The sequence below is a fragment of the Bombina bombina genome, chromosome 4 (assembly GCF_027579735.1).
Source record: "Bombina bombina isolate aBomBom1 chromosome 4, aBomBom1.pri, whole genome shotgun sequence".
Classification (NCBI taxonomy): domain Eukaryota; kingdom Metazoa; phylum Chordata; class Amphibia; order Anura; family Bombinatoridae; genus Bombina; species Bombina bombina.
This window is the reverse complement of record NC_069502.1, coordinates 482,802,023-482,827,472: the sequence shown is the minus strand read 5'-3', so window position 1 is coordinate 482,827,472 and position 25,450 is coordinate 482,802,023. Positions and strand designations below refer to the sequence as shown.

General features: G+C 41.2%; 1 protein-coding gene across 1 annotated transcript in view; it reads right to left on the bottom strand.

Annotated features, from left to right (window-relative positions):
- Window positions 1-25,450, bottom strand: part of FBXO9 (F-box protein 9) — a 128,196-nt gene that overhangs the window by 70,788 nt on the left and 31,958 nt on the right. Inside the window, exons 6-7 of the mRNA XM_053710381.1 lie at window positions 21,190-21,323; window positions 14,313-14,427 (exon numbers count right to left, since the gene is read on the bottom strand). Of these exons, the coding sequence (XP_053566356.1) occupies window positions 14,313-14,427; window positions 21,190-21,323 (249 nt within the window). The remainder of the gene's footprint in view (window positions 1-14,312; window positions 14,428-21,189; window positions 21,324-25,450) is intronic.

The window sequence follows — 25,450 nt, the reverse complement described above, 5'->3', positions numbered from 1 at the left end:
AATGCTTGTCCAGAAAGGCGAACCTTAGGAACTGATGATGATCTTTGTGGATAGGAATATGTAGGTACGCATCCTTTAGGTCCACGGTAGTCATATATTGACCCTACTGGATCATTGGTAAAATTGTTCGAATAGTTTCCATTTTGAATGAACTCTGAGGAATTTGTTTAATTGGCCTGAACGTTCCCTCCTTTTTGGGAACTACAAACAGGTTTGAGTAAAAACCCAGTCCTTGTTCTGCTTTTGGAACTGGGTGTATCACTCCCATCTTTAAAAGGTCTTCTACGCAATGTAAGAATGCCCATCTCTTTGTCTGGTCTAAAGACAAGCGAGACATGTGAAACCTTCCCTTTGGAGGAAGGTCCTTGAATTCTAGGAGATACCCCTGAGAGACAATCTCTAAAGCCCAGGGGTCTGGGACATCTCTTGCCCAAGCCTGAGCAAAGAGAGAGAGTCTGCCCCCTACCAGATCCGGTCCCGGATCGGGGGCTATCCTTTCATGCTGATTTGGTAGCAGCAGCAGGCTTCTTGGCCTGTTTTCCCTTGTTCCAGCCTTGCAATGGTTTCCATGCTGGTTTGGGCTGGGATGCGTTACCCTCTTGTCTAGAGGATGTAGAGCTAGGAGCCGGTCTGTTCCTGAAATTGCGAAAGGAACGAAAATTAGACTTATTTTTTGCTTTGAAAGGTCTATCCTGTGGAAGGGCATGGCCCTTTCCTCCATTGATGTCAGAAATAATCTCTTTCAATTCTGGCCCGAATAGGGTCTTACCCTTGAAAGGAATATTAAGCAATCTTGTTTTGGACGATACATCCGCCGACCAAGATTTTAGCCAAAGCGCTCTGCGCGCCACTATTGCAAAACCTGAATTTTTCGCCGCTAATTTTGCTAATTGAAAAGCGGCATCTAAAATAAAGGAATTAGCCAACTTCAGTGCGTGAATTCTGTCCATGACCTCCTCATAAGGAGTCTCCTTCTGGAGCAAATTTTCTAGTTCATCGAACCAAAAAGACGCCGCCGTGGTGACAGGAATAATGCACGAAATTGGTTGCAGAAGGAAACCTTGTTGAACAAAAATTTTCTTAAGTAACCCTTCTAGTTTTTTATCCATAGGATCTTTGAAAGCGCAACTGTCCTCTATTGGTATAGTTGTGCGCTTAGCTAATGTTGAAACTGCCCCCTCTACCTTAGGGACCGTCTGCCATGCGTCCCTTCTGGGGTCAACAATGGGGAACATTTTCTTAAATATAGGAGGGGGAACAAATGGAACACCTGGCTTCTCCCACTCCTTAGTCACTATATCCGCCACCCTCTTGGGTATCGGAAACGCATCAGAGTGCACTGGGACTTCTAAAAAATTGTCCATTTTGCACAATTTTTCTGGAATCACCAAAGGATCACAATCATCGAGTGTAGCTAGCACCTCCTTAAGTAGGGCGCGGAGGTGTTCTAGTTTAAATTTAAATGCAATGGTATCATTCTCTGCCTGCTGAGAAACTTTTCCTGTGTCAGAAATTTCTCCCTCAGACAGGCCCTCCCTCACCGCCAATTCAGATTGATGTGAGGGTACCACAGATGAATTATCCCCTGCGTCTGCTTGCTCGTCCTCTGTATTTAAAACTGAGCAATCACGCTTTCTAGGAAAAACTGGCAGTTTGGATAAAAAGGCTTCTAAAGAATTATTCATTACTGTAGCTAATTGCTGCATAGTAACAGCCATAGGCGCGTCAGATGTACTAGGTATCGCTTGCGCGGGCAAAGCTGGCGTTGACACAGAAGGAGAGGATGATGAACTATCCCCACTACCTTCATTTAAAGAATCATCTTGGGCAACATTTTTAAAAGTGACAGTACTGTCCTTTATCTGTTTGGACGCAATTGCGCACTTTACACATGCATTTAATGGGGGAACCACCTTGGCTTCCATGCACACAGAACATAGGCTATCTGAAGGCACAGACATGTTAGACAGACTTAGGCAGAGTTTTAATGCAATAAAAATTATTTTATACAAAACCGTTACTGTCTCTTTAAATAATAAAAGTATACACTTTATTACTGAAACGTCAGAAAAACATTAAAGAAATATCCAATCTTTATGAAATTTTCATCAGTGTCTTAATGCTTTAAAAGTATTGCACACCAATTTTCAGACAATTTAACCCTTAAATGCCCAAACCGGAGCTAATAACAGTAATTAACCGGTTAAAGACACTACAGTCCCATGCCACAGTCTCTGCTGCGGCGTTTACCTTCCTTAGGGGTTATACAAATAAGTAATAAGCCTCTTTGAAGTCCTTTTCCAAGCCTCTGGATACTCCACGTGAAGCTGCATGAACTGCCTAGTGAAAAGCAACTGCGCAACTGAGGCGCGAAAATGAGGCCTCCTTCCTCTGCATTCCAGAGTGAAGGGGCCTTTCTGACAAGACTAGGTGTCTAAACAACTGCCAGGCGTAAATAAAATTCCCCAAAAGTGTTTCAAGACTGAAAAACACTTAAAATGTCACATAAACATGATAAAAAGTAATCGACTTAGCCCACAATAGTGTCAACCAGCATAGAGCCCTAGTTATAAGCCTTAATTCTGTTACTGAGTCTAAGAAAATGGCTTACCTATCCCAGAAGGGATAACTGACAGTCTTCTAGCATTACTTGGTCTTGTTAGAAAAATGACTGATCATACCTGAAGCAGATAAGCCTGCAAACTGTTCCCCCCAATTGAAGTTCTCTGGTTTCAACAGTCCTGCGTGGGAACAGCAATGGATTTTAGTTACTGGTGCTAAAATCATACTCCTCTTAACAGAAATCTTAATCACTTTCTGTTGTAGAGTAAATAGTACAAACCGGCACTATTTTAAAATAACAAACTCTTGATAGAAGAAATAAAAACTACAACTAACACCACATACTCTTTACCACCCCCGTGGAGATGCTACTTGTACAGAGCGGCAAAGAGAATGACTGAGGGATGGAGCCAGAGGGGGAGCTATATGGACAGCTTTGCTGTGTGCTCTCTTTGCCACTTCCTGTAGGGAATGAGAATATCCCACAAGTAAGGATGAAGCCGTGGACCGGATACACCAATGTAGGAGAAATTTTAGAGAGCGAGTATTTCAGCCTGCGAAGCCGTCATTAAGATGTGAAATCACAGCGCTCCAGAATGTTGCATCTATGAGTCCCTTATTCAGAAAGCAAATATTTCAGGCTGCGAAGCCGTCATTGAATCATAAAGTTACAGCGCTCCAATATAAGTCACGTCAGTGAGTCCCTTCTACCCTATACCGGATTTATGGTAAGAGTTCTGCTGTAGGCTGAAAAGGGGAACAAACAATTTTAGCTCATAGTAGGTCACACCGTATGGATCAAACAGTCCTGCAATATCCATCTGCAGGTTCCAAGTGTCCATGCCATCCAACACTATCATCACCTTTACACCATCACAGGTGGGGAAAGCGCTAGATCCAGTGGTAAACGGAACATTGGTAGGCAGGGCAGGATCTACGGAACCAACACTGGTTAATCTTAGTTTCGATCTCGGGCCATGTAAAATTGCCAAAGTCCCACACTGATCCAGCTTAACAAACTGCCCGAGCTTTGAAAATATGGAATGGCCCAGTACCGGGGGAACAAAAACCTCTGACATAGGGGACCGATCGACACTTACTGAGTTATGTCGCAGCAGCTCCTCAGTGTTAATTTCCTCCGTAGGGAAGCTTCAGGTGCAATTGTTATCGCATTCCTAGAATCCATAAGAGCTTGGAGATGATTGAATCTGGTGGCCATCTTTATCGCCTGCTCTTACAAAAGATTATACATAGCCATATAGGTCACCTCCATTGATAGAGTAGAGTTGTAGTAGATCTTTTACAATATGAATAACAAAACAACAAGGTGGTTTGAGCAGTTCCAAGGTAACTGCCCGACCCGGATAACCGGAGGGGGATCAAAATCTTGACGTTAGGCTGCCTCCTAAAGATCTTGATCTAAAGTTTTCTAGGGTCACTCGTACAGCAAGAGTGGTATCATCAGATACAGAAAACTGAGCTGCGTCCAGGTCACTGTCTCTTTGATATGGATATCGCTGCATGTTGAGGATATTCGGCGGATACATCAGCCATCTTACAGAGCTACTGATTATGAGACCATGTTGGATCGCTGCCTGGACACGCCCCCAATATATATATTTTGTTTCAAATATAAATGTTCAAAAATTACTTTTTTCCCCTGACTGTATATCCCAATCTTCTCTGCCTGTGTCTTTGGTTTGCTGTTTGTGTTCTAAAATGCAAAAATTAGTCTATATTTATTTAAAACAATGCATATTACCTTTTCTGATTACAGCACTGTACTTTATGTCTGATGGTGCTACGTATACAAAAGTATTATAAAGGATAAAAAATTAAATACATTTAAAAAAAGCTACCTTTAAGTTGCCATGTATAAGCTGTATTATGACATGTAAATTTTGCCTAAATGACATAAGATGTTTACACTTGGTTCCATCCCCTCTCCAAGCTGTCCGATTTTTCAGATACAAATATTATAAAATCCAAACCTTTTCCAGTCCCAAGCAGTTTTTAGATAAAGGGTTTTCTACCTGTAATACCCAAATGTGAAATCACATGGAAGTGATGCAGCATAACTGTAAAAAGAGGCCTAGAAAATATTACCTTAATATCCCTATGCAAAAAGGAAGATATTTTACCTCAAAATGTCCTCCATAGCCACATCCCATTGTGAAGGGACATTAAACATTCATCAGGATGCTAGTCTTGGGACTTGCAAGGGAGCGTGCATCTGGTATGTGCAGACACAGTATCTTTATTAACCTCCTCAGTTTAAAGAAGTTTTATATGAAATCTTGAGAGATTTTGGTGAAACACACAGTAAAGCAAACTCAGCACTAATGAAGCTGATTGCCTGTTTTTTTTTCACCATGTAGATGATGGTAAACAGAGTAGCTTTGAAAAAAAGAGCACCTAATCTTATGAACTGAAGAAATCTTGAGGTAAAATATATTCCCTTTTTTTTACATAAATTCATGTGATATTTTTTTACAGTTATTCTTCATAACTTGAATTTAGAATATGAGTATCATGTCTATCAAAAAAAAATAAAAAAATGTCAATATACTTAAAGTGATGGTAAATTCGCCAGCAAAAAATCCCATATTCTGAAAGCTCTTGTCCTAACTAGCATATCAATATGCTTGTTGTGTTCCAAAGTCTAATCTACTTTTAATAATGAACGTTTTTGTCAGGCTCTGTTACCTGATTTAATGCAGCCTCTCTCAACAATTGTCTCTTAGGCTTATTTGACTGGCAGGTCTTTCATACAACCAGAGCCTCATCATGCGCCCCATGTATTAATCAGAGCAACCTCCCGTGCTTGTAACTCAGACTGCAAGACGAACTCACTACGCTATTTGCGCAACAGAAAAAGTGAGGCTGCTTACTTACATGTCAACAGTAAGCAACCTTACTGTTTCTTTTGCGCAAATAGCGTAGCGAGTTGTGTGTGCGCAGTTCGTCTTGCAGCACGAGAGTGTGCTGTGATTAATTTCATGGGGCACATGGTGAGGCTCTGATTGGTTGAAAGACCTGCCAGTTAAATAAGCCAAATAGAAAATCATTGAGAGAGGTTGCATTAAATCAGGTAACGGAGCCTGACAAAAACGTTCATTATTAAAAGTAGATTTGACTTTAGAACATAAAAAGCATATCGATATGCTAGTTAGGACAAGAGCTTTCAGAATATGTGATTTTATGCTGGCAAATTTACCATCACTTTAATACTATTTGTCCCATTTTCCAGTAATTTAACTCTGAAAATGCTCAATGATACCACTCCCACTGTGCGCATCCTGAGGTTTTGTGAAGCAACAAATGCGGCAGCTCTTTGTGACGCTAATCTATTTTCATTGGAAAATTAATTCTTGCGGATTTGCACAGATTTTAACATGTTGCTGTTGCACAAGAATGAATTTGGCCGAGCAGTATGAAGGGCTGCCTTCTTCTGCGTTCAGAGGTTCATGACTTACTCAAAACAATTACTAGCAAATGTATCTTTGCAATGCTGAGTGAGGGGGCAAATACATTTTCTTCTCCAGCCCAAACTACTTTCCTTCTACTTCCTTGAAAAGAAACAGTAAATATGTTTATCTCAAAATATTATTCTAAATATCGCAATACATAGCCCCTGAGTGTGCTTATCAGACTTCAAAATATGCGTTTTGGATCTCTTTTCTGGCAGTTATTTTTCTGTTTTTAGTGTTAGAAGGTGGTACTAGCAATGCATACTGCCCACCCCATAAAAAAGTAATTAGGTAATTAGAGAGCGCTCTTGAACTTTGTCTAAGCTTCTCTAACTGAAGTATGAAGCATTTCCTAAGGGATTCCAAGAATAACATAAAATGCATGGCACATGGACAAAAAAAGAAAGACTAAAAGGCTAGGGCAGGTAAGTGGGTGTGTTTATGTTACTGTATATTTTCTGATAATGTTACAATTTCTCAAGGAGATTAACCCCTTAATGACTGGACCATTTTTCAATTTTCTTACCCTTAATGACAATGGCTATTTTTTACATTTCTGCAGTGTTTGTGTTTAGCTGTAATTATGTTTGTGTTTAGCTGCAATTATGTCACAAATGGTTGTAAATGCTTCTCTGGGATCTCCTTTGTTCATAAATAGCAGACATATATGGCTTTGGCGTTGCTTTTTGGCAATTAGGAGGCCACTAAATGCTGCTGCGCACCACACTTGTATTATGCCCAGCAGTAAAGGGGTTAATTAGGTAGCTTGTAGAGAGCTTGCAGGGTTAATTTTAGCTTTAGTGTAGAGATCAGCCTCCCACCAGACACATCCCACCCCCTGATCCCTCCCAAACAGCTCTCTTCCCTCCCCCACCCCACAATTGTCCCCGCCATCTTAAGTACTGGCAGAAAGTCTGCCAGTACTAAAATAAAAGGTGTTTTTTATTTATTTATTTGTTTTAATTATTCATCTGTGATGGACCCCTGCCTTAGCCCCCAACCTCCCTGATCCCCCCCAAACAGCTCTCTAACCCTCCAAACCTACCTATTTTCCACCATCTTGGGTACTGGCAGCTGTCTGCCAGTACCCAGTTTTCCCCAAAAAAGAAAGTTTTGTTTTTTTTTGTTTTTTTTCCTTAAATACAGCGTTTTTTCTGTAGTGTAGCTGCCCCCCCCCCCAATAACCCCATCCCCCTACCCTAGCAGATCCTATTATTTTTAAAAAAAAAAAACGTTTTCTGCCCCCCTCTCTCTTAACACTAATCATTGGTGGCAGTGGTTGATGCACGGGCGCGCCCCCGCAGGCCCCCCTCCGCACGCTCCCAGCATCCGGCGTGCACAATGCACTTGCAGGAACTGGATGCCGGGTAGCGATGGGCCGCCCACCCGCCTCCCTTGTAAGCTCCCACCCACCAACGAATGGCACCATCGCTACTGGTGCAGAGGGGGCCACAGAGTGGCTCTCTCTGCATCGGATGCTTTTTAAAGGGTATTGCAGGATGCCTCAATATCGAGGCATCACTGCAATACCCCGAGAGCTGCTGGAAGCGATCGCAATCGCTTCCAGCACTCTCTTAGACAACTGACGTACCAGGTACGTCCAATGTCACTAATTGTCAGTTTTTGCAGGACGTACCTGGTATGTCAGTTGTCATTAAGGTGTTAATGATCATCAATTGCCTAGAACATTGGTGTCAGTAAATAAACATACCCACACACACAAAAAATGATTTCATGATTTAGAAAGAGCATGTAATTTTAAAAAACTTTCTAATGGACTTCTATTATCTAATTTGCTTCGTTCTCTTGATATCATTTGCTGAAAAGCATATCTAGATAGGCTCAGTAGTTGCTGATTGGTGGCTGCACATAGATGCCTCGTGTGACTGGCTTACCTATGTGTACTGCAATTTCTTCAACAAAGGATATCTAAAGAATGAAGCACATTAGATAAAAGAAATAAATTGGAATGTTGTTTAAAATTGTATTCTCTTTCTGAATCATAAAATAAACATTTTGGGTTTAGGGTCTCTTCAACACTATGAAACTAGATTTGCCATCTTGGCCATGCTTTCCTGGACAGTTACACATGTCTCTGGGTATACAGGGAGGAACTTAAATAGTGCTGTCCAGGGTCACAAAGCATGTTCCTCCTTCACACCCTGCAGCATGTGTAACTCATAACTGTCCAGGAAAACATGACTGAGTTGGCAATCATATATGAAACACATTTTATGAAAGTAATGAAAGGTTAAGATGCTGTAAGTAGGTAATCTTCTGTCACAACCTACATTTTTCCATTAAACAGCTATTATGATCTATTTGTATTATAAACATGTGAAGTTGTGTGTTTGTCTTCAATATACACACACACAATAGATATATATATATATATATATATATATATATATATATATATATATATATATATACACATACACACACACACACATACTGTATACGCACATATATAAAAAATATATATATATATAAAGATTAGGCTCTTAGAATAAATAATAAAAAAACATAATTTATGTAAGAACTTACCTGATAAATTCATTTCTTTCATATTGGCAAGAGTCCATGAGCTAGTGACGTATGGGATATACAATCTTACCAGGAGGGGCAAAGTTTCCCAAACCTCAAAATGCCTATAAATACACCCCTCATCACACCCACAATTCAGTTTAACGAATAGCCAAGAAGTGGGGTGATAAGAATGGAGCGAAAGCATCAAAAATAAGGAATTGGAATAATTGTGCTTTATACAAAAAAATCATAACCACCACAAAAAGGGTGGGCCTCAAGGACTCTTGCCAATATGAAAGAAATTAATTTATCAGGTAAGTTCTTACATAAATTATGTTTTCTTTCATGTAATTGGCAAGAGTCCATGAGCAAGTGACGTATGGGATAGTAAAACCCAAGATGTGGTACTCCACAGAAGAGTCACTAGAGAGGGAGGGATAAAAATAAAAACAGCCATTTTCCGCTGAAAAAAATTAAATCCACATCCAAAAAATAAGTTTTTCTCATAATTGAAAAGAAAAAAAAACTTAAAACATAAGCAGAGGAATCAAACTGAAACAGCTGCCAGAAAATGTTTTCTACCAAAACTGCTTCCGAAGAGGCAAACACATCAAAACGGTAGAATTCAGTAAATGTGTGCAAAAAAGACCAAGTTGCTGCTTTGCAAATCTGATCAACTGAAGCTTCATTCTTAAAGGCCCATGTAATGGAGACTGATCTAGTAGAATGAGCTGCGATTCTCAGAGGCGGGGCCTGACCCGACTACAAATAAGCCTGATGAATCAAAAGCTTTGACCAAGATGCCAAGGAAATGGCAGAAGCTTTCTGACAGTTCCTAGAACCAGAAAAGACAACAAATAGACTAGAAATCTTCCTGAAATCTTTAGTAGCTTCAATATAATATTTCAAAGCTCTAACAACATCCCAAGAATGTAAGGATCTCTCCAAAGAATTCTTAGGATTATGACAAAGAGGGAACAACAATTTCCCTATTAATGTTATTAGAACTCACAACCTTAAGAAGAAATTCAAATGGAGTCCCCAAAACTGCCTTATCCTGATGAAAAATCAGAAAAGGAGACTCACAAGAAAGAGCAGATAATTTGGAAACTCTTCTAGCAGAAGAGATAGCCAAAAGGAACAACACTTTCCAAGAAAGTAGTTTAATTTTCAAAGAATGCATAGGCTCAAAAAAAAGAGGAGCCTGTAAAGCCTTCAAAACCAAACTAAGACTCCAAGGAGGAGAGATTGATTTAATGACAGGCTTGATACGGACCAAAGCCTGTATAAAACAGTGAATTTCAGGAAGCGTGGCAATCTTTCTGTGAAATAAAACAGAAAGAGCAGAGGTTTGTCCCTTCAAGGAACTTGCAGACAAATCTTTATCCAAACCATCCTGAAGAAAATGAAAAATGAAATAAGTCTTCCAATCTCAATAATAAATCTTCCTAGAAACAGATTTACAAGCCTGTAACATAGAGGTTTCTCTGACTCAGTGATTAATACTATGACTAAGCACTAAGCGTTCAATTTCCATACCTTCAAATTTAAAGATTTGAGATCCTGATGGAAAAACGGATTTTGAGACAGAAAGTCTGGTCTTAAAGGAAGTGGCCAAGGTTGGCAACTGGACATTCGAACAAGATCTGCATACCAAAACCTGTGAGGCTATGCTGGTACTACCAGAAACACAAACGATTGTTCCATGATGATCTTGGAGATCACTCTTGAAAGAAGAACTAGAGGCGGGAAGCTATAAGCAGGTTGGTAAAATCAAGGAACTGCTAACGCATCCACCGACTCTGCCTGAGTATCCTTGGAACTGAACAAGTACCTGGGAAGTTTCTTGTTTAGATGGGAAGCCATCAGATCTATTTTTGGAAGACCCCACATCTGAACAATCTGAAAAAAAACATACATTTGGATGGACAGACCACTCCCCCGGATGTAAAGTCTGACGGCTGAGATAACCCGCTTTCCAATTGACTATACCTGGGATATGTACTGCAGAAATTAGACAAGAGCTGAATTCCGCCCAAGAAAGTATCCAAGATACTTCTTTCATAGCTAGGGGACTGTGCGTCCCACCCCGATGATTGACATATGCCACAGTTGTGATATTGTCTGTCTGAAAACAAATGAATGGTTCCCTCTTCAACAGAGGCCAAACCTGAAGAGCCCTGAAAATAGCACAGAGTTCTAAAATATTAATTGGTAACCTTGCCTCTTGAGGTATCCAAACTCCTTGTGCTGTCACAGATCCCCAGACAGCTCCCTAACCTGAAAGACTTGCATCTGTTGTGATTACAGTCCAGGTTGGACGAACAAGAGGCCCCTTGAACTAAACAATGGTGGTCTAACCACAAAGTCAGAGAGAGTCGAACGTTGTGATTTATGAATATTGACTGTGATATCCTTGTATAATCCCTGCACCATTGATCCAGCATACAAAGCTGAAGAGGTTTTATATAAAAACGAGCAAAGGGAATGATCGAGACTGAAGGTTTTGACAAGCTGAAACCAATTTAATTCTTCTCTTGTCTGTTAGAGACAGAGTCATGGACACTGAATCTATCAGGAAACCTAAAAAGGTGACCCTTGTCTGAGGAATCAAGGAACTATTTGGTAAATTGATCCTCCAAGCATGTCTTTGAAGAAACAACACTAGTTGATTCGTGTGAGATTTGGCAGAATGTAAAGACTGAGCTAGTACCAAGATATCATCCAAATAAGGAACACCGCAATACCCTGTTCTCTGATTACAGAGAGTAGGGCACCAAGAACCTTTAAGAAAAATCTTGGAGCTGTCGCTAGACCAAATGGAAGAGTGACAAATTGGTATTGATTGTCTAGAAAAGAGAATCTCAGAAACCGATAGTGGTCTGGATGAATCGGAATATGAAGATATGCATCCTGTAAGCCTATCGTGGACATATAATGACCTTGCTGAATAGTCTTTATAGTTACCATTTGAAAGATGGCACTCTTACAAAACGATTCAAAATTTCAGATCTAGAACTTGCCTGAATAAATTTTCTTTCTTTGGGACAATGAATAGATTTTTTTAAAAAACCCAGACCCTATTCCTGAAACGGAACTGGTATAATTACCCCTGAAAGCTCCAGATCTGAAACACACTTCAGAAAAGCCTGAGCCTTCACTGGATTTACTGGGACGTGTGAGAGAAAAAATCCTCTCACAGGAGGTCTTACTCTGAATCCTATTCGATACCCTTGAGAGACAATACTCTGAATCCACTGATTTTGGACAGAATCTGTCCAAATGTTTTGGAAAAATTTCAATCTGCCCCCCACCAGCTGAGCTAAAATGAGGGCCGCACCTTCATGCAGACTTCGGGGCTGACTTTGGTTTCTTAAAGGGCTTGGATTTATTCCAACTTGAAGAAGGTTTCCAATTGGAACCAGATTCTTTGGGGGAAGGATTGGTATTCTGTTCCTTATTCTGTCGAAAAGAACAAAAACGATTAGGTTTTAGATTTACCCTTAGGTCTTTATCCTGAGGCAAAAACTCCCTTCCCCCAGTGAAAGTTGAAATAATTTACTCCAACTGAGAACCAAATAAATGATTACCTTGGAAAGAAAGAGATAGTAATCTAGCCTTAGATACCATGTCAGCATTCCAATATTTAAGCCACAAAGCTCTTCTAGCTAAAATAGCTAAAGACATAGATTTAACATCAATTTTGATGATATCAAAAATAGCATCACAGATAAAATGATTAGCATTTTGAAGCAAGAGAACAATGCTAGACAAATCAGAATCTGTTTCCTGTTGTGCTAAGCTTTAACAACCAAAAAGTTGATGCAGCTGCAACATCAGTCATGGATATAGCAGGCCTGAGAATATAGCCATAAAATAAATAAGCTTTCCTTAAATAAGATTCCATAGGAAGTACTATCTTCCATAGGAATAGTAGTACGTTTGGCAAGAGTAGAAATAGCCCCATCAACTTTAGGGATTTTTTCCCAAAACTCCAATCTAGCTGCTGGCAAAGGATACAACTTCTTAAACCTAGAAGAAGGAATAAAAGAAGAACCAGGTCTATTCCATTCCTAAGAAAACATATCAGAAATAGCATCAGTAACTGGAAAAACCTCTGGAGTAACCACAGGAGGTTTGTAAACAGAATTTAAATGCTTACCAATTTTAGTATCAAGAGGACTAGATTCCTCAATAACCAACACTTCCTTACGAATATACTCCATCTTAAAGAGATAAGTAGATTTGTCAGTGTCAATATCTAAGGAAGGATCTTCTGAACCAGATAGATCCTCATCAGAGGAGGATAATTCAGTATGTTGTCGGTCATTTAAAATGTCATCAATCTTATGAGAAGTTTTAAAAGACCTTTTACGTTTATTAGAAGGCGGAATAGCAGACAAAGTATTCTGAATCGCATCAGCAATAAAATCTTTAATATTCACAGGGATATCATGAACATCAGATGTTGAAGGAACAACAGGCATTGTACTAGTACTGAAGGATACTTTCTCTGCATGCAAAAGCTTGTCATGACAACTGTTACATACTACAGCTGGAGATATAATCTCCACAAATGTACAACAGATACACTTAGCTTTGGTAGAACTGTTATCAGGCAGCAGGATTTCAACAGTGGTTTCTGAGACAGGATAAGATTGATACATCTTGCAAATTGAAGAGAAAAAAACATAAAAAGCAAAATGATTAATTTCCTTATATGGCAGTTTCAGGAATGGGAAACAGCATAGCCCTCTGAGCATAAAAAAAGAACAAGAGGAATATAGGAAGTGGGGTTTAAATAAATAAATAATTTGGTGCCAAGTATGACGCACAACGCAAAATGAAATTTTTTTGGCGCTAACAACATTCGGAAATGACGCAACTCGCATCATGGCAGACGAAACCTTGTGCAAGGAAACCTGGCGTTAACTAAGACGCCAGAAACTACGAATTTGCGTCACCAAACGTACCTTCGTGCCAAAAAATTCTCGCACCAAGAATGACGCAATAAATATCAGCATTTGCGACTTTGCGAGCCTAATTTTGCCCGTGAAAATTAATGGAAAAAGCAGTCAGAAGTAAAGACTATACCCCAGGTAAGATAAAATAACTTCCTAAATATGTTTCCCAAGTTTGAAACTGATAGTCTGCAAAAGGAAATATACATAAACCTGACTCATGGCAAATATAAGTACAATACATATATTTAAAACTTTATATTAATACATAAAGTGCCAAACCATAGCTGAGAGTGCCTTAAGTAATGAAAACATACTTACCGAAAGACACCCATCCACATATAGCAGATAGCAAAACCAGTACTGAAACAGTATCAGCAGAGGTAATGGAATATGAGAGTTTATCGTCGATCTGAAAAGGGAGGTAGGAGATGAATCTCTACGACCGATAACAGAGAACCTTTGAAAAGATTTCCTGTGAGGAAACCATAGAATCAATAGGTGATACTCTCTTCACATCCCTCTGACAAACACTGTACTCTGAGAGGAATCGGGCTTCAAAATGCTGAGAAGCGCATATCACAGAAGAAAATCAAGCACACTTACTTCACCACCTCCATAGTGAGGCAAAGTTTGTAAAACTGAATTGTGGGTGTGGTGAGGGGTGTATTTATAGGCATTTTGAGGTTTGGGAAACTTTGCCCCTCCTGGTAGGATTTTATATCCCATACGTCACTAGCTCATGGACTCTTGCCAATTACATAAAATAAAAAAATGCTTAGTCAATTACCTTGCGCATAAATAAAAGCCTTTGCAGACCAAGGCCAGTTGCTCTAATGCTCTGAGGTCAAGGTCACTGGAAACCACCCAGCGAAAAATATACATTAGGACTTCCATTGGAAGAGCTAGAAAGACACAATGCAGAAATACATTGTCAGTCATTACTACAAAAATGCATGTTTAATTAAGCTCTTCATAGCGCTCCCTAACTTTCATAGGAAAATAAAATACCAGTCAAGCAAATTAGCACAAATTATTATACAACATAACTCAGAAACTAAAGCTACTAGGATAGATTTTAAACGAGCATTCATTTAAAATTATATTACGATAGGCATATGCATTCGGATAATTTGTGAAGATCAAAATGCGGAAAAAATCAGCAACTCGCAGCATTCGGCTCTTTTAGGAGCCAGATTCCTTCTTGTGAAAATACAACACATTTAGATCTGGATTTGCGCAGATCTTACAATATTGCACTTTTACAAGAAGGAATCCGGCTCTTTTTAATGAGTGGCCGCCTTTTTCCGCATTCAGATAATCATAAATAATCCGAATGCAAATGCCTAGATTAACAATATACTCAGAAGTTTCATTATAAATGGGTGATTTACTTCCACATTTATTTTTTATTATCTATAATGGCATGAAAAACACAAGCTGCGTGCATCCGTATCTCTTTACTAATGCAGTTTATTTAATGACCCTGTAAAAACATAATTTATGCTTACCTGATAAATTCCTTTCTTCTGTAGTGTGATCAGTCCACGGGTCATCATTACTTCTGGGATATTAACTGCTCCCCTACAGGAAGTGCAAGAGGATTCACCCAGCAGGGCTGCATATAGCTCCTCCCCTCTACGTCACTCCCAGTCATTCGACCAAGGACCAACGAGAAAGGAAAAGCCAAGGGTGAAGTGGTGACTGGAGTATAAATTAAAAAATATTTACCTGCCTTAAAACAGGGCGGGCCGTGGACTGATCACACTACAGAAGAAAGGAATTTATCAGGTAAGCATAAATTATGTTTTCTTCTGTTAAGTGTGATCAGTCCACGGGTCATCATTACTTCTGGGATACCAATACCAAAGCAAAAGTACACGGATGACGGGAGGGATAGGCAGGCTCTTTATACAGAAGGAACCACTGCCTGAAGAACCTTTCTCCCAAAAATAGCCTCCGATGAAGCAAAGGTGTCAAATTTGTAAAATTTGGAAAAAGTATGAAGCGAAGACCAAGTTGCAGCCTTGCAAATCTGTTCAACAGAGGCCTCATTCTTGAAGGCCCAAGTGGAAGCCACAGCTCTAGTAGAATGAGCTGTAATTCTTTCAGGGGGCTGCTGTCCAGCAGTCTCATAAGCTAAACGAATTATGCTACGAAGCCAAAAAGAAAGAGAGGTAGCGGAAGCTTTTTGACCTCTCCTCTGCCCAGAGTAAATGACAAACAGAGAAGACGTTTGTCGGAATTCCTTAGTTGCCTGCAAGTAAAATTTTAGAGCCCGGACTACATCCAGGTTGTGCAGTAGACGTTCCTTCTTTGAAGAAGGATTTGGGCATAAAGAAGGAACAACAATCTCTTGATTGATATTCCTGTTAGTAACTACCTTAGGTAAGAACCCAGGTTTAGTACGCAGGACTACCTTATCCGAATGAAAAATCAAATAAGGAGAATCACAATGTAAGGCTGATAATTCAGAGACTCTTCGAGCCGAGGAAATAGCCATTAAAAATAGAACTTTCCAAGATAACAACTTTATATCAATGGAATGAAGGGGTTCAAACGGAACGCCCTGTAAAACATTAAGAACAAGGTTTAAACTCCATGGTGGAGCAACAGTTTTAAACACAGGCTTAATCCTGGCCAAAGCCTGACAAAAAGCCTGGACGTCAGGAACTTCTGACAGACGTTTGTGTAACAGAATGGACAGAGCTGAGATCTGTCCCTTTAATGAACTAGCAGATAAACCCTTTTCTAAACCTTCTTGTAGAAAAGACAATATCCTAGGAATCCTAACCTTACTCCAAGAGTAACCTTTGGATTCACACCAATGTAGGTATTTACGCCATATCTTATGGTAAATCTTTCTGGTAACAGGTTTCCTAGCCTGTATTAAGGTATTAATAACTGACTCAGAAAACCCACGTCTTGATAAAATCAAGCGTTCAATTTCCAAGCAGTCAGCTTCAGAGAAGTTAGATTTTGATGTTTGAAGGGACCCTGTATCAGAAGGTCCTGTTTCAGAGGTAGAGACCAAGGCGGACAGGATGACATGTCCACCAGGTCTGCATACCAAGTCCTGCGTGGCCACGCAGGTGCTATTAGAATCACTGATGCTCTCTCTTGTTTGATTCTGGCTATCAATCGAGGAAGCAACGGGAAGGGTGGAAACACGTAAGCCATCCTGAAGTCCCAAGGTGCTGTCAGAGCATCTATCAGGACTGCTCCTGGATCCCTGGATCTGGACCCGTAACGAGGAAGCTTGGCGTTCTGTCGAGACGCCATGAGATCTATCTCTGGTTTGCCCCAACGTCGAAGTATTTGGGCAAAGACCTCCGGATGAAGTTCCCACTCCCCCGGATGAAAAGTCTGACGACTTAAGAAATCCGCCTCCCAGTTCTCCACTCCCGGGATGTGGATTGCTGACAGGTGGCAAGAGTGAGACTCTGCCCAGCGAATTATTTTTGATACTTCCATCATAGCTAGGGAGCTTCTTGTCCCTCCCTGATGGTTGATGTAAGCTACAGTCGTGATGTTGTCCGACTGAAACCTGATGAACCCCCGAGTTGTCAACTGGGGCCAAGCCAGGAGGGCATTGAGAACTGCTCTCAATTCCAGAATGTTTATTGGCAGGAGACTCTCCTCCTGACTCCATAGTCCCTGAGCCTTCAGGGAATTCCAGACGGCACCCCAACCTAGAAGGCTGGCGTCTGTTGTTACAATTGTCCAGTCTGGTCTGCTGAATGGCATCCCCCTGGACAGGTGTGGCCGAGAAAGCCACCATAGAAGAGAATTTCTGGTCTCTTGATCCAGATTCAGAGAAGGGGATAAGTCTGAGTAATCCCCATTCCACTGACCTAGCATGCACAGTTGCAGTGGTCTGAGGTGTAAGCGTGCAAAGGGAACTATGTCCATTGCCGCTACCATTAAGCCGATTACCTCCATACATTGAGCCACTGACGGGTGTTGAATGGAATGAAGAGTGCGGCAAGCACTTTGAAGTCTTGTTAGCCTGTCCTCTGTCAGGTAAATCTTCATTTCTACAGAATCTATAAGAGTCCCCAGGAAGGGAACTCTTGTGAGTGGAACGAGTGAACTTTTCTTTTCGTTCACCTTCCATCCATGTGACCTTAGAAATGCCAGCACTAACTCTGTATGAGATTTGGCAGTTTGAAAGCTTGAAGCTTGTATCAGAATGTCATCTAGGTATGGAGCTACCGAGATTCCCCGCGGTCTTAGTACCGCCAGAAGAGCACCCAGAACCTTTGTGAAGATTCTTGGCGCTGTAGCCAATCCGAATGGAAGAGCCACAAACTGGTAATGCCTGTCTAGGAAGGCAAACCTTAGGTACCGGTAATGATCTTTGTGAATCGGTATGTGCAGGTAAGCATCCTTTAAATCTACAGTGGTCATGTACTGACCCTCTTGGATCATAGGTAAAATTGTCCGAATAGTCTCCATCTTGAACGATGGAACTCTTAGGAATTTGTTTAGGATCTTTAAGTCCAGGATTGGTCTGAAAGTTCCCTCTTTTTTGGGAACCACAAACAGATTTGAGTAAAACCCCTGTCCCTGTTCCGATCGTGGAACTGGATGGATTACTCCCATTAACAAGAGCTCTTGTACGCAGCGTAGAAAAGCCTCTTTCTTTGTCTGGATTGTTGACAATCTTGACAGATGAAATCTCTCTCTTGGAGGAGAGTATTTGAAGTCCAGAAGGTATCCCTGAGAAATTATCTCTAGCGCCCAGGGATCCTGAACATCTCTTGCCCAAGCCTGGGCGAAGAGAGAAAGTCTGCCCCCCACTAGATCCGATCCCGGATCGGGGGCCCTCAATTCATGCTGTTTTGGGGGCAGCAGCAGGTTTCCTCGTCTGCTTGCCCTTGTTCCAGGACTGGTTAGGTTTCCAGCCTTGTCTGTAGCGAGCAACAGCTCCTTCCTGTTTTGGTGCAGAGGAAGTTGATGCTGCTCCTGCTTTGAAATTACGAAAGGAACGAAAATTAGACTGTCTAGTCTTGGCTTTGGCTTTGTCCTGAGGCAGGGCATGGCCTTTACCTCCTGTAATGTCAGCGATAATCTCTTTCAACCCGGGCCCGAATAAGGTCTGCCCTTTGAAAGGTATATTAAGCAATTTAGACTTAGAAGTAACATCAGCTGACCAGGATTTTAGCCACAGCGCCCTGCGTGCCTGAATGGCGAATCCTGAATTCTTCGCCGTAAGTTTAGTAAGATGTACTACGGCCTCCGAAATGAATGAATTAGCTAGTTTAAGGACTCTAAGCCTGTCCGTAATGTCGTCCAGAGTAGCTGAACCAATGTTCTCTTCCAGAGACTCAATCCAGAATGCCGCTGCAGCCGTGATCGGCGCAATGCATGCAAGGGGTTGCAATATAAAACCTTGTTGAACAAACATTTTCTTAAGGTAACCCTCTAACTTTTTATCCATTGGATCTGAAAAAGCACAGCTATCCTCCACCGGGATAGTGGTACGCTTAGCTAAAGTAGAAACTGCTCCCTCCACCTTAGGGACCGTTTGCCATAAGTCCCTTGTGGTGGCGTCTATTGGAAACATTTTTCTAAATATCGGAGGGGGTGAGAACGGCACACCGGGTCTATCCCACTCCTTAGTAACAATTTCAGTAAGTCTCTTAGGTATAGGAAAAACCTCAGTACTCGTCGGTACCGCAAAATATTTATCCAATCTACACATTTTCTCTGGTATTGCAACTGTGTTACAATCATTCAGAGCCGCTAACACCTCCCCTAGTAATACACGGAGGTTTTCCAGTTTAAATTTAAAATTTGAAATATCTGAATCCAGTCTGTTTGGATCAGAACCGTCACCCACAGAATGAAGTTCTCCGTCCTCATGTTCTGCCACCTGTGACGCAGTGTCTGACATGGCCCTAATATTATCAGCGCACTCTGTACTCACCCCAGAGTGATCACGCTTACCTCTTAGTTCTGGTAATTTAGCCAAAACTTCAGTCATAACAGTAGCCATATCCTGTAATGTGATTTGTAATGGCCGCCCAGCTGTACTCGGCGCTACAATATCACGCACCTCCCTCTGAGCGGGAGATGTAGGTACTGACACGTGAGGCGAGTTAGTCGGCATAACTCTCCCCTCGTTGTTTGGTGAAATTTGTTCAATTTGTACAGATTGATTTTTATTTAAAGTAGCATCAATACAGTTAGTACATAAATTTCTATTGGGCTCCACTTTGGCATTGCAACAAATGACACAGGTATCATCTTCTGAATCAGACATGTTTAACACACTAGCAAATAAACTTGCAACTTGGAAATACAATTCAAATAGAATAATATTAAAACGTACTGTGCCTTTAAGAAGCACAGAAGATCTATGACAGTTAAAAATTAATAAATTGAAACAGTTATAGCCTCAATCCTTGTAAACAACACAATTTTAGCAAAGGTTTAATCCCATTAGCAAAGATAACAATTTCTGAAAGCAGGAAACAAATTACAGAATAAACGTTTTTATCTCAGTCAAACTATAATTCTCACAGCTCTGCTGAGAGAAATTACCTCCCTCAAAATAAGTTTTGAAGACCCCTGAGCTCTGTAGAGATGAACCGGATCATGCAGGGAATACAATGAGTTGCTGACTGAAATATTTGATGCATAGTAAAAGCGCCCCTCCCCCACACACACAGCAGTGAGGGAGAACAGAAACTGACAGAAAAAACAGATTTAAGCAACTGCCAAGTGGAAAAATAGTGCCCAAACATTTATTCACTCAGTACCTCAGTAAATGAAAACGATTTTACATTCCAGCAAAAACGTTAAACATAATCTCTAGTTATTAAACAGCTTTATGTCTTTCTTACAGTGTAATTCTAGTGAAGTACCATTCTCCCAGAATACTGAAGTGTAAAGTATACATACATGACATTATATCGGTATGGCAGGATTTTCTCATCAATTCCATTGTCAGAAAATAAAAACTGCTACATACCTCTATGCAGATTCATCTGCCCGCTGTCCCCTGATCTGAAGTTTACCTCACTCCTCAGATGGCCGAGAACAGCAATATGATCTTAACTACTCCGGCTAAAATCATAGCAAAACTCTGGTAGATTCTTCCTCAAACTCTGTCAGAGAGGTAATAACACACTCCGGTGCTATTTTAAAATAACAAACTTTTGATTGAAGATATAAAACTAAGTATAATCACCATAGTCCTCTCACACGACCTATCTAGTTGCTGGGTGCAAGAGAATGACTGGGAGTGACGTAGAGGGGAGGAGCTATATGCAGCCCTGCTGGGTGAATCCTCTTGCACTTCCTGTAGGGGAGCAGTTAATATCCCAGAAGTAATGATGACCCGTGGACTGATCACACTTAACAGAAGAAATTAAATACTTTATTACAGGATGAGTGGATTAATTAGTGATGGAATTTGTTACAACACCCTCCTATATATATATATATATATATATATATATATATATATATATATATATATATATATATATATATATATACACAGTTTTGTTGCAGTTAGCATACATTGTAAAAAGGTTTGAGTGATACTTTATCTTACTTTGCTGCTATAATATGACAAGCACGTTATATCTTGCTGGCCTAATGCAACAAACTACAGTATTTAGAAAACACAAAAAACTAAACTTAGATTTGCTTACCAGAAATATGAGTCTGGCTGGGCTCATACTCTGGCTGACACAGTTTAAGTGAGTGATCTTGAAAAGTTAACTGCTGCTGAAAGTAAGATAACAGGTCGGCCATCTTGCTGTCATCATTAGCATCGTCCATGCTGCTGAAAGATAGAAAAACAAAATTTATTCTTACCTGATAAATTTATTTATTTCTTGACACGATGAGTCCATGGATCGTCTAATTACTAATGGGAGATATCACTCCTGCCCAGCAGGAGGCGGCAAAGAGCACCACAGCAAAGCTGTTAAATATCACCTTCCCTCCTACCCACCCCAGTCATTCGACTGAAGTAAAGGAGAGAAAGGAAGTAACAAGGTGCAGAGGTGTCTGAAGTTTATAACATAACACCCTGTCTAAAGAACAGGGCTGACCGTGGACTCATCGTGTTAAGAAATAAATAAATTTATCAGGTAAGCATAAATTTTGTTTTCTTTCTAATGGTACGATGAGTCCACGGATCATCTAATTACTAATGGGAATCAATACTCAAGCTGGAGTACACAGATGATAAGGGAGGGACAAGACAGGGAACCTAAAACAGAAGGCACCACTGCCTGAAGAACCTTTCTCCCAAAAGCAGCCTCAGCTGAGCCAAAAGTGTCAAATTTATAGAACTTTGAAAAAGTGTGAAGAGAGGACCAAGTTGCAGCCTTGCAAATCTGTTCCATAGAAGCTTCATTTTTGAATGCCCATGAGGAAGCAACAGCCCTCGTGGAATGAGCCGTAACTCTCTCTGGAGGTTGCTGTCCAGCAGTTTCATAGGCAAAACGTATGATACTCTTCAGCCACAAAGAAAGAAGTAGTCGTAGCTTTCTGCCCCTTACGTTTTCCAGAGAAAACCACAAACAAGGCAGAAGACTGACGAAAATCCTTAGTCGCCTGTAAATAAACTTTTAGTGCACATACCACGTCCAGATTGTGCAGAAGCCGTTCCTTCTGAGAAGAAGGATTAGGACACAAAGACGGAACAACAATCTCCTAATGTTCGGGTCAGAAACTACTTTAGGGAGAAACCCTAATTTGGTACGTAAAACTACCTTATCAGAATGAAAAATAAGATAAGGAGAATCATACTGTAATGCCGAGAGCTCTGACTCTCTACGAGCAGATGAAATAGCAACAAGAAACAAAAAACTTTCCAAGATAACAATATCTAAAGGAATGCATAGGCTCAAACGGAGCCCCTTGAAGAACCTTAAGAACTAAATTAAGACTCCAGGGAGGAGTAACTGGTTTGAACACAGGCCTGATCCTGACCAAGGCCTGACAAAACGATTGCACATCTGGTAGTCCGCCAGACGTTTATGTAACAAAATAGACAAGGCAGATATTTGACCCTTTAGGGTATTTGCCGATAATCCCTTCTCCAAACCTTCTTGAAGAAAGGACAGAATTCTAGGAATCCTAACTCTACTCCAAGAGTAGCCCTTGGATTCAAAGTTCACACCAATATAGATATTTACGCCATATCTTGTGGTAAATCTTTCTAGTCACAGGTTTACGAGCCTGAATCATGGTCTCTATGACCGATTTCGAAAATCCACGCTTGGATAAAATTAAGCGTTTAATCCCCAAGCAGTCATCTTCAGAGAAACTAGATTTGGATGAATGAAGGGCCCTTGAAGTAGAAGTCTCCAAGGTGGAAGAGATGACATGTCCACCAGATCTGCATACCAAATCCTGCGAGGCCATGCCGGTGCAATGAGGATCACCAACGCCCTCTCCTGCTTGATTCGAGCAATGACCCGAGGTAGAAGAGCGAACGGAGGAAATAGGTATGTAAGACTGAAATTTCAAGGTACCGCCAGGGCGTCTATCAGTACAGCCTGAGGGTCCCTTGACCTCGATCCGTACCTCGGAAGCTTGACATTCTGCCGAGATGCCATGAGATCCAATTCCAACTGACCCCATTTGAGAATCAGGCTGGAAAACACTTCCGGATGGAGTTCTCACTCCCCGGGTGAAAGGTCTGTGTGCTCAGGAAGTCCGCCTCCCAGTTGTCCACTCCTGGAATGTGGATCGCCGACAGACAACAATTGTGGGTCTCCGCCCACTGCATTATCTTGGCTACCTCTGTCATGGCCAAGGAACTCTGCGTTCCTCCCTGATGGTTGATGTAAGCCACTGAAGTTATGTTGTCCAACTGGAACCTGATGAACCAGGCCGAGGCTAACTGGGGCCAGGCCAGAAGAGCATTGAAGATTGCTCTCAGCTCCAGAATGTTTATGGGCAGAACAGACTCCGAGCAAGTCCAAGTTCCCTGAGCCTTTAGAGCCCCAGACTGCTCCCCATCCCAGAAGGCTGGCGTCTGTTGTCACAATCACCCAAGAGGTTCTGCGAAAGCAGGTTCCCTGGGAGAGATGATCCTGAGACAACCACCAAAGAAGAGAATCCTTTGTCTCCTGCTCCAGCTGTATTCGCGGAGACAGATCCGCATAATCTCAGTTTCACTGACTGAGCATGTCTAACTGCAGAGGTCTGAGGTGGAAACGGGCAAACGGGATGATGTCCATTGCTGCTACCATCAGACCGATTACCTCCCTGCAGTGAGCCACTGATGGCCGAGGAGAGGACTGAAGCGCTAGGCAAGAATCGAAAAAAATTGATTTCCTGACTTCTGTCAGAAAAATCTTCATTGATAATGAATCTATTATGGTTCCAAAGAAAATTACTCTTGTATTTGGAACTTTCCAAATATAACATTTCCGTGTGGGATCTTGCTTGTTGAAAGGATAGCGCCTGGACCAGAATGTCGTCCAGATAAGGCGCCACTGCAATGCCCCGCAATCGGAGCACCGCCAACAGGGATCCCGGAACCTTTGAGAAAATTCTGGGAGCTGTGGCAAGGCCGAATGGAAGAGCCACGAACTGGAAGTGTTTGTCTAGAAATGCAAACCTTAGAAACTTGCGATGGTCCCTGTGGATGGGAACTTGCAGGTACCCGTCCTTTAAATCCACGGTAGTCATAAATTGACCCTCTTGGATCAAAGGAAGAATGGAACGAATAGTTTCCATCTTGAAGGACGGTACTCTTAGGAATTTGTTTAGACTCTTAAAATCTAAAATTGGTCTGAAGGTTCCCTCTATTTGGAAACCACGATGTCCACCGCCCAGGGATCCTGAACATCTCAAACCCAAGCCTGAGTGAAGAATGAAAGTCTGCCCCCCACAAGATCCGGTCCTGGATCGGGGGCAGGCCCTTCATGCTGTCTTTGATTCAATAGCAGACTTTTTGGATTGTTTCCCTTGTTCCAAGACTGATTGGGTCTCCAGGAAGGTTTGGACTGTTCCTGCTTGGAAGAGGAAGGATTTCCCTTGAAATTTCGACAGGAACGAAAATTACTCTGATGTCCCTTTAGTTTGTTTCTCTTATCCTGAGTGAGGAAATGGCCCTTTCCTCCCCGTAATGTCAGAAATTATTTCCGTCAAACCAGGTCCAAACAAGGTCTTTCCCTTGTAAGGAATCGCCAAAAGTTTAGACTTAGATGACACGTCCGCAGACCAAGATTTTAGCCATAAAGCTCTGCGGGCTAGCACAGCAAAACCTGAAATCTTTGCTCCCAGTTTAATAACCTGTAGGGAAGCATCCGTAATAAAGGAATTGGCCAATTTAAAGGCCATTATCCTATCCTGGATCTCTTCAAGGGGAGTGTCTGTCCTAATAGAATCAAACAACGCATCAAACCAGTATGCCGTCGCACTAGTGACGGTAGCAATGCACACTGCAGGTTGCCATTGTAAACCCTGGTGTACATACATCTTCTTAAGTAACCCCTCTAATTTTTTGTCCATAAGATCCTTAAAAGCACAAATATCCTCTATGGGAATAGTAGTCCTCTTGGCCAGAGTGGAAATTGCTCCTTCCACCTTGAGTACTGTTTGCCAAGACTCCTTGATAGAGTCCGCTATGGGAAACATCTTTTTAAATATTGGGGATGGAGAAAAAGTGATACCTGGTCTCTCCCATTCCTTAGCAATGATCTCAGTAGCTTGATATGGTACAGAAAAACCTCCACCAAGGAAGGTACATCAAAATATTTGTTTAGCTTACTGGATTTCTTAGGATTAACTATGACCGTGGTGTCGCTGTTGTCCAATGTAGCTAAAACCTCCTTGAGTAAAAGACAGAGGTGTTCTAGCTTAAACCTGAAAGATACAACTTCAGTATCAGCAAGAGGAATTACACTGTCAGAATCTGAAATTTCACCTTCAGATGCTACCGAAGTA